Source organism: Mirounga leonina, unplaced genomic scaffold (genome assembly GCF_011800145.1).
Source record: "Mirounga leonina isolate KUSES-001 unplaced genomic scaffold, KU_Mleo_1.0 Mir_95, whole genome shotgun sequence".
NCBI classification, from domain to species: domain Eukaryota; kingdom Metazoa; phylum Chordata; class Mammalia; order Carnivora; family Phocidae; genus Mirounga; species Mirounga leonina.
The window spans coordinates 10,817,728-10,828,360 of NW_023270865.1; the positions used below are offsets into that span (position 1 = coordinate 10,817,728).

At 41.1% G+C, this 10,633-nt stretch overlaps 1 protein-coding gene across 1 annotated transcript in view; it reads right to left on the bottom strand.

The window, feature by feature from the left end:
- DNAH5 (dynein axonemal heavy chain 5) overlaps positions 1-9,064 on the bottom strand; it is a 213,876-nt gene extending 204,812 nt beyond the window's left edge. Inside the window, exons 1-5 of the mRNA XM_034998796.1 lie at positions 9,047-9,064; positions 8,295-8,429; positions 4,880-4,964; positions 2,051-2,211; positions 690-911 (exon numbers count right to left, since the gene is read on the bottom strand). Coding sequence (XP_034854687.1) covers positions 690-911; positions 2,051-2,211; positions 4,880-4,964; positions 8,295-8,429; positions 9,047-9,064 — 621 coding nt within the window. The remainder of the gene's footprint in view (positions 1-689; positions 912-2,050; positions 2,212-4,879; positions 4,965-8,294; positions 8,430-9,046) is intronic.
- Positions 9,065-10,633: the final 1,569 nt, after the last annotated feature.

The following is a 10,633-nucleotide window of genomic DNA, read 5'->3' on the forward strand; positions in this document are numbered from 1 at the left end:
TAAAATCTTTTTAAAAATACATTGTTATTGGTATCATAGGCTACATTTCTGTCTCCCATAGATGCCTGATCTGGGCTGCTGTCCGTCATGGTTTTGCATCCACCACCTTCTGCCCCAAGGAACCAGTAACACAGGCTTACCGTAGATCACACAAATTTTATGGAAGCTAAATCACATTTGCCAAACTTATCCTTAAAGGCCCTTTTGGTCACAGACTGAACCACAGGACCCAGTCCACTCCCTCCAGATATGTCAACTCCTCTCTCCTTTCCGTCTGATCTTCGGGATTTCCTCCATCCCTACCCACCACCCACCCCACACACGCATGCGCACACAAAGACAGACACACACACACGCCACACACCCTGGTTCCAAATTCCTTTCCTTCTAGGATGCAGAGGGATGCTACATACACTTCTGTTTGCAGTCAAACGTTTGATATGACTGAATAAAACCCTCCATCATGGCCAACACTTCTAAGGAACCCCTAATGCATTAATCACTCCAAACTGTAAGAATTTAAATCTAGTCACCACCACCTCTTGAAGGGGCAATAAAAAAGCACACAAGATGTTTTCAAGGTTTGCTGGGCAATGGAATTAAGACCATCTAAGAGAAGCATTACATACTTATACGTTGATTTGTTCACCATCTGATAACTTTTGAAGGAATAACTTATTCATTCTTACCTTCTCCTTCAGACTCTCCTGGGCGCCCGACAGGATGCTCACAAAGCCTTCCAGAGAGCTCAAGAACTCCTGCCGAATGCTGGATGCTTCCTGAAGGCCCTCGAGCTCGCCCCAGCCATGGCTCGTGGCCTTGAGAGCGGGAATGAAGATATCTGACAGCAAACGCCTCATGCTATTGAGCAGGCCCCCATCTGCGGTGTCTAACATATTAAAGCTCACCTCCTGGAAAACAGGAGATCCTCTACTGTCAAAATTACCCGCAATGGCAACATAGCTACTGAGTCATTTCTGAGTTCTGTTCATTCATCAACTATCCTGTAGAAGTAAATGAAGATGAACCAAATGAGAGGAGCAAAAGCTATGAGCTGGCTATAGCAAGAGTCGGTCACCATCGCCTGCATTTCAGCAGACGCTCAAAAGCAGGCAGGGGAGTGGGAAAACTTTCTAGTGGCGAAAAGGGACAGGTTTGGGTGTGGGGTAGCTGGAGCAGCTCCAAGAAGCAGGGCATCCTGTGTGATTGGTGAGGGGTGCATATTCGGCTTTCTCTGGTTGGTCCCAGGGAAGTATGCCCGGGAGTATGGCCAGAGTGAAGGAGGCTGACAGTCATGAACGAGGATCTGACCATGCGGGCCAATCGTTTCAGCTATTATTGCTGAGCTTCCTCCTTGCCGGTTTCCTGCAAGTCTCACATTGCAGGCTGGCTACCTGGGGTGTTTCATAGAGAAGGGGCTTGGTTTTCTGGGCAGGTTGCTGCCAGTTGTAGGTCAAAATTCTGTTTTACATATGGTCTGGCCTTGATCTGTCTGTAGATTCAGTCTCTTAAGTCCAGGAAATTACTTTTTCGATACCCTGGTTAAGATATAAGCTTTATACTACTCTAAGTTGCAATCCTCAAAATAAAAGCACGAACTAAACAGAACCAGTTTATTTGCTTCAAGCAGATAATGCACCCACTGAGGGCAGAGGAGATTTACATGTTACTTTGCAGAAAAAATAAAATTATACATCCATCATTGTAAATCTTACTTTAAATGTATGAAATTTGCCATTAAGTCATGTATGGGGAATTATGTTTAAAAGGCAAGACTTCATGTTTTACACACACGTACACACATGCATGCACATGCATACATACAATATTATATCAGTTTTTGTTAATAAACTGAATAGTAGGTCCTCTGACTCCACAGATTTAAAGGAAATGACCTCTTGTTTGCTGTGAATGCTTTTAGAAATACTTCTTTGGAAGTAGTTTTAGATACCTGATGAACATAGCGGTTACCTCTATAGTGAGGGGTTTTTTTTGTAGAATTTATGTGATTTTTGGCAATTTGGGGTAAAGGACTGCTCTTGCCCCTTACCTGATGGATGTTCTCAGGGGTGATGGCTCTGGAAGGGTCAGTCCTGATGAAGAACACACACACTCCGGTAAGAGCAACATCTTTTCCCTCTGTCACGAACACCTTAGGCTTTTTAATCTTCTCAGAAAGGGGATTTACTCCCCCTGGAGAGCCAAGCTGTCCTACAAGGGCAGAAGAACTTTAGTTTCACCAATACTATAAAGAGGTGAGAGAGGAGACAGCATCTATTGCTCGTACTCTGTGTCAGCTCCCCTGCTGGGTACATTGTCTACGTTACTGAAGTCACTACAACCTTTAAAGGCAGCTGTGACCTGCCTCCGAGTCACAGCCAACAGGTGGCAGAGTCAAGATCAGAAACCAGCTCTGACTATAAACTCCAGACCCCTGCTGTCCCCTCAGTATGGCTCTCTGAGTCAGGACACCGCTGAGCCAGGAGAGCATCGTGATGAATGGTGTGAGCTCTAGGGCCAGACTCCCAAGGCTTGAGTCTCAGGTTGCACTTCCCGGCCATGTGACCTTGGGCAAGTTACTTAATCTTTCTGGCCTTGGTTTTCTCATCTGAAAAATGCAAATAATAATACTAGGTCCAAGCATCTGGAGTTGTTGTGAGGATTAAAGGAGTTAATACATGTGAAGACCTTAGAAAAGCACATAAAAATCGTCGCTCACTAAGCATTCTCATTATTGTTATTTGAAAATTCATTTTTGGTCATCTAAGCATGCAGCTCATTGAGGGGATCATTTAGGTAAGCAGAGCTCAACCACTGTGCTCTTATCTGCCCATGAAAGTTTTAGTTCTCCGAGTAAATCGGTAGCTCAAGCAAGATTATTGGGGTAGGAGGACAGGGCCAAGGGAGAAATCTGGGGAAGGACATGGACTGGAAGTTGAATCCCAAAACCCTGGGATTAGAATTTCTTGGAGAGAGGCGTCTGAGTGGCTCAGTCATTAAGTGTCTGCCTTCAGCTCAGGTCATGATCCCAGGGTTCTGGGATCGAGCCCCGCATCGGGCTCCCTGCTCGGCGGGAAGCCTGCTTCTCCCTCTCCTACTCCCCCTGCTTGTGTTCCCTCTTTCACTGTGTCTCTCTCTGTCAAATAAATAAATAAAATCTTTAAATTAAAAAAAAAACCTCTTGGAGGAACCCTCTTCTAGGCTCCCCCCACAGAGCTGGGCTAGGGACTTGGACTGGAGTTTTGACAGTGAACCTGTCCAATAAAGATAACCAGCAGATAGCTCTCATCAGGAGGACAACACATCGCCGTGGGATGTGCAGCATCTCTGGAGGATCCACCTAGGGCCCACAAGAGCAAAGACCCAGAGAATCAAGGTCAGCCAACTGTGACAGTGAGAGTGCCAGTCAAGTCCAGGCTCTCCTGCCCACCTCTCCCCCTCTTTCCCTGCCCTGCTTCAAGCCTGACGCAGTCAGCAACTGTGGTTAACACAATGTGGACAGGAGCTTCTGGAAGGATAAGCTGAACAAACAGAGGAGGACCATATGCTTCTCTCCTACGGCAAATACTGGCCTTCTGAGGTCCCTGCTGGGTGGAAGGAAGGGGGAAGACCAGGAGTGAAGAATATTTAACTTTAGATCAATTAATTTTGATCAATTGGAATTTTTTTTAGTTTCTGAATTGAGATAGTACTTATAATGTGAAGCAACTATAGGAATTTTTCTTACCTAAGAATATCCAGAAAAGTCATGGAATGGTCTGAATTTTAATCCAAGGTCAAAAGATTAAAGCCAGTCCCACTGAAAAAGGTTTAGAGGGAGAGTGGGAAACAAAAATGAACTTGCATTGTGTCTACATCCCATGAGCCCTTCTTGTTCAATGTCAGATTTACACACAAAGGCTTACTTCACCCAGCACACATTTCATGGATGAACTCAACATTTCATCTGACTTTATGTTTTGCAATCTGGGATAGAATTAGAAATCTCTGTATTATTTCGATTTTTCACTCAAAGTATAATGAACTTTCTTTTTTTTTTAAAGATTTTATTTCTTTATTTGACACAGAGAGAGAGCACAAGACCACAAAATTTCAGATGAATAATTCTAGAAAAGTGTCAATCACTTAGAGCATGCATGCATAATTTTCTCAGTTTTTAAACAAAAAACCATTAGCCATACTATATGCCAAGAGCAATAACTATTTTCCTTTTTCTTCAAAAAGGTAATAAAAGAATGAATATAATAATATAATCATAAGATTTTTGTTTATATCCCTAGTTTGGCTTTAAAATTATATGAATCCACATAAAAGTAGAATGGGATATGCCAGTTTAATCCACACAAAGATTTGCAAATTTTTCTTAAGTGAAAATAACTAAACTTGTCATTCCATATTACTCCTTTGAATCATCGTCAGTAGAAAATAAACATAATGTGGTATTTAAGTAGAAAACTCATTATGCTCATTGGCAAAAATTCCTATGTTAAAAATAAATGGTATCTATATAGAAAAGAAGCAGATGCCCATAAAAAGTTCTAGAACATAACTGCATAGAATGAACTAGCATGGAAGGAAAAGAAGTCTCAAAATGTAAAGTACTTTATTTTTCCTCAATTACCAGCACAGCCTGAAATGGGAGACAAAATATCTCAAGTAAAGTTAGAACAACCAGGCTAGATACCCATCATTATCTGTCCCCCTCTCCTTGAGCAGAAAATGGAACCTGGGCCTCACCTCACAGACGCCCATTTGTCCCATATGCCAAGATGGAAGCGTAAGAGGCCCCGTCAGCTCTGAGGGTAGCCTTCTGCTTCATGCCATCCTCAGATGAACCTAGCAACACATTTGTGGGTTACATCACACCAAGTTTGGATACCTGTTTCTGTTACCTCCATGTCCTGATAGTAAAATATAAGGTGACGAAGACCTCCAGCAGCGAAAAGCTGATCGATTCTTTCAATCTGCAAAAAAGAAAAGGCAAGGTCACAACTTCGTGCTGAATTAGAAACCATACTTAAATCAGCAGTTGCTGTCATTTTTCTTTTTCAGATAACACTACATCTAATGAAACCATAGAGAAGGCATCATATTTTTTGCAACATAATAAACAGTGAGAGAGTAAATGCCTCACCATAATAAAAATGTAATTCAACGAAGGAATTCAATTAATCATGAAAAGATGTGCTACATATACACATTTGAAAGAGATCGTCTCTCCATTTTTGCTAATTTCCAAAAGTGCTGAGCTGTTGAAAGCAGATAAATATAGAAGTGTTTTGTTTTCACTCAATCGCAGTTCAGAAAGCGAGAACACACCTTTCAAAATCCAGTCTAATACACTAGAGACAATTAATATTAAATTGTAATAATCACTGAAAAATGCCAGAAGAACACACATGATTATGGAACACTCCATCCAACAGCAGTCCAGAACTTAGTCCATGAGCTTCACTGTACAACTAAAGGTCTGCCAACTGGCCTACTACCAATGGAAGCACTTCTTTTAAAGTCATTGGCACAGTTTTAAATTCATATTCGAAGAAAAAGGATAAAATCTACATGTCCATTAAGATGGCTACTATCAAAAAAAATCCAGAAAATAAATGTTATGAAGGATGTGGAGAAATTGGAACCCTTGTACACTTTTGGTGAGAATGTAAAAATGGTAGAGTCACTATGGAAAACAGTATGGTGATTTCTCAAAATATTAATAGAATTATTCTATGATCCAGAAATTTCACTTCTGGGTATATACCCAAAAGAATTGAAAGCAGGATCTTGCAGAGATATTTGTACACCCATGCTCACCACAGCATTATCCACGATAGTCAAAAGATGGAAGCAACCCAACTGTTCATTAACAGATAAATGGATAAACAAAATGTGGCATATACATATGATGGAATATTATTCAGCCTTAAAAATGAGGGAAATTCTGACACATGCTACAACATGGATGAATCTTGAGGACATTTTGCTAAATAAAATAAGCCAGTCACAAAAAGACAAATACTGTATGATTACACTTATATGAGGTATCTAAAGTAGTCAAATTCAGAGAGACAGAAAATAGAATAGTGGTTTTCAGGGGCTGGGGGGATGGGTTGTTTGATGATACCGAGTTTCAATTTCACAAGACGAAGAGTTCTGAAGATTGGTTACCCAACAATGTGAACATACTTCACAGTACTGAACTGTATACTTAAAAACGATTAATGGGGGCACCTGGGTGGCTCAGTTGGTTAAGCGACTGCCTTCGGCTCAGGTCATGATCCTGGAGTCCCGGGATCGAGTCCCGCATCAGGCTCCCTGCTCGGCAGGGAGTCTGCTTCTCCCTCTGACCCTCCCCCCTCTCATGCTCTCTGTCTCTCATTCTCTCTGTCTCAAATAAATAAATAAAATCTTTAAAAAAAAAAAAAAACGATTAATGGGGCGCCTGGGTGGCTCAGTCGGTTAAGCGTCCAACTCTTGATTTCAGCTCAGGTCTTAACCTCAGTGTTGTAGGATGTGGAGCCTACTTAAAAAAAAAAAAGGTTAAGATGGTAAATTTTACATTCTATGTCATTACCACAATTTAAAATAAAATGTTTCCAAATGATAAACTCTAGTCTGAAAATTTAACTGTGGAAAAAATAAGCCCCCTTCAATTTCCCCCATATTATAGACATAACTATTATATAAATATAAGGAAGAGCAAGTTGCCCTGTCTCCTTCATTACACTTCCTTGATTGAGAACTATGGGGCTGCATGGGATGCCTTCGTTGAGATTAACTTTCAAGCCAAGAATGTGAAGGAGGTACTTCCAAGAGGCCAGTATTGAAACTCCTGCCCCTCTACGTTGCTTGTGAGCCCAAGCAAGGATGTTTTCTTTCAACCTCCAGGTTTTGACCTTCCTGGTCCTGAATATGACAAGGCAGTTTAACTTGGCTTCCTACAGTTCCAGACTTTTACTCATTTATTCCACTTGCACGATCCCAAGTCCAGATGTCTGAATTGGGAAGTGGGGCAGAGTTAAGCATTTCACATGTGGCACAATCTCTCTAAGACTGAATCCGGTAAGTGACTCTGTCTCCTTCTATGCCACCATTTTGGGGGAATAAAATTATCTACCTCCTGGCATTACGAAAATTAAATGGGATAATAGATGAAAGTCACTTAGATGAGACTGACGCCTGGTAAATATTCAACAAATGTTAGCTGTGATGAGGAGGAGAAAGGGGAGGAAAAGGGCATTTCCTCAATCCCTGATTGATCTATCCTGTAGTTGAGCCATTTTAGTGTTATCCATCCCTCATTGTTCCACTGACTCTTAGTGACCCCGCCAGAGTAACATGGTAGGAAGGAACAAAGCTAGGGGAGTGCTGGAGCCAGCTCATACTGGTTCATGACAGGCAATTGATCACAACTCTTTCCAGCTAAGCCTTTAGTAACATCACGTTGATAGTCTGGAATCAGCCATGATGGGAGTATTAACATCATAGAAATCAGCAAACACTCAAAATAGTGCCTCCGTCTACCCTCTTGCTCAAAGCTGGTTGTTAAACATTTATAAACATACCACTAAATAACATTATCAATAGTGTGACACCCCTATCAATAGAAAAGACTCACCCTCTCTATTTTTATGCCTAAAAAGACAAACAAACAAATAAAACAACAACAACAACAACAAGAATTCAGCAAGCATCATAGCACTCCAGATATGCCTTCCCTGGTGCTCAGGAAATCATAGCACTCCAGATATGCCTTCCTTGGTGCTCAGGAAATATGGTGCCCCCATATTTTGATCTTCCCTCTCCAAAATCAAAACACACCCCAGATTTTGGAAGGAAATCATGGCAGAAAATGGAAGTCAAGTTCAGGAACAAAAGAAACCAGATTCAGCTGCCAAACCAAAGTCAAAGCCAGGAAACTATGGCACAATTCAATCACCCAGGTTAGAACAGGATACATGTAAAACACAATAAATCAGAAGCTGAGAGAAGACTCTATTCTCCAAACTCAGGTTCCAAGATGGCACCTGAACTCAGCTTCATTGGATTCAGAAACATGCAGACATTGCTGTCAGAACCATGGAACTTAAATGACTGTTGTAAGTACCCCATTCAACATGAAGAGCTGGAGAGCCCTAAGGTCAATATGCCACCACCTGTACCATCAGAATGGAGTCTTACCCGTGTTAGAACAGACACTCCGTCCACAGCCCAGCACAGATCCTGCCATAGGACTGGGTCAACAGACTCTCTGTGCCCTCCATAATCAAGTCAGTGAGAAATCAAATGCATCTCACCTGATTCCCCTCAAGAATGGCATCTTCCACTTCAGTTTTGTCCAGGTCTACACAGGAAGCTACAATCGCAAATAAGTAGTCATGCCTACCATCCAAACGTGCCCGTTTGGCTTCCTTCTCTTCCTTCAGTCTTTGCTGTAAGAAAGGAACAAAAATGTTATGTGACAACTGCTGTTGTGAAATGGATTCATTTTATAATAATTTCGTGTGATTATTGCTTTTTCAAGTCTTGAGTATTCAGATAACAGACACCGTAATGGTACCAGTTTTTATGTACTATCTTCCATTTTTAGAAATAATGTTATTCTATTATGAAAATAAGATGTGCTCATTGTTTTTAAAATTGTGTAATACAGAGAAGCTAAAGGGGAAAAGAAAAAGAAAAATCATCTGTCATCCAGAAATTATTACTGCAATTATTTTGTTCTAAATCTTTACAGATTTATTTGTATGCATATATAAACATGCAATAGACACACAAAAAAAGAGATTCCCATTTTTTGTAAACATTCCCTAAGCCTTTAAACTAATATTCTCCTACATTATCTCCTACCTTTATTGTTTGTCTACAGATTCCTATCAGGTCTTAAAATTGATTTCTGAATACCATTGCTTACCTTTAAACTGATTGTTGATTATAATACTAAGGCATGTTCAATATAACCAATGTGGGCAGTTTGAAGCATATCCTTCCATATGCACTATGCTCATACAAACATATGCAAATGTATACACACATTTCTATACTATACTATAAAATTTTTATGCATTTTCCCTTAATAATATACCACAGACGGGGCGCCTGGGTGGCTCAGTTGGTTAAGCGACTGCCTTCGGCTCAGGTCATGATCCTGGAGTCCTGGGATCGAGTCCCACATCGGGCTCCCTGCTCGGTGGGGGGTCTGCTTCTCCCTCTAACCCTCCCCCCTCTCATGTACTCTCTCTCTCTCTCATTCTCTCTCTCTCAAATAAATAAATAAATCTTTAAAAAAATAATAATAATATACCACAGACCTTTTTCTACTTTAATATAGGCTATTCCTATCTCTGTGATAGTTGCAAAATACTCAACAATATGGATACACCAGTTAGGACATCCTTAGTAACTAACTGTGGTTGTAGCTGCAGCATCCCACAGTTCTTTGGCAATATGACCATGACATGAACGTCCCCTCCTCTTGAATTTGGCTGGCCCTATGACCAGTTTTCACCAAAAGAACGTGCGGAAAAGTAAGACTACAAACCTGTCTAAGGTAATCCTTAGGAGATCTTCAGTTTCTGCCTTTGTGCTTGGGAATGACCCCTGGGAACCCAGCTACCATGCTGAGAAGTCCAAGCCACATGGGGAGACCACATGGAAGAAAAACCAAGGCGTTTTGGTCAACAGCCCCAGCCAAACTAGCCAATACACCGGAACCAACTTTTCTCCATGTGAGTAAGCTATCTTGGACATTCCAACCTAGTCAAGCCTACAGATCACTGCAACCCAACCCAATGCCACGTGAAGCAGAACCACCACCCCCAGTTGAGCCCAATCACCCACATACTCAAGAGAGATGATAATAGATCATGTTTGCTGCTGTAAGCCATTATGTTCTGGTGTAGTTTGTTATGCAGCAGTAGATAGTAAGAGTAATCCTTGTAGAATAATTTCATTGATTGGACAGAAAGCAAATAGATGTATGCTTGAGAAAAAGATGATTGAGAAAAGAGAAATACAAAGATACTGAATATAAACTATTCTTTCCAGGAACTTGACTATAAAGGAAAGAGGCATGGTACTAGTAGATAGAGGGGAATTTATAATCAAGAAAGAATTTTTGGGGGTGCCTTCCTGGGTGGTTCTGTTGGTTAAGAGTCCAACTCTTGATTTCAGCTCAGATCATGATCTCAGGGTCATGAAATGGAGCCTCCTGTCGGGCTCCGAGGTGGGTGTGGAGCATGCTTAAGATTCTTTTTCTCTCCTTCTGCCTCTGTCCCTCCCCATCCCCTCCCCCCACCATTTGCATGCACACTCTTACTCTCTCTCTCTCAAAAAAAAGAAAAAGAATTTTTAAGACACAAAAAGAACTTAAAAAACAGTGACGAGAAAAAGTTGGGGATTTCAGAGGGATTGAAAGGCCATCCCTGGACCCATGCAATTAACATTTGTTTTCCAGAACCTGAAGGGACTGCTCGAAAGAAGAATTGTGGGTGGAGGGAGGGATTAAGGTTTAAAAAATAATAACAAACAATATACCTATTTTTTTTTTGCCATTTCTCCCTAGAGGAACTAACACGGGTCCTGACACAAAGTATACATTCCATAAACATCAAATAGAAGTAAATTTAAATCTTTT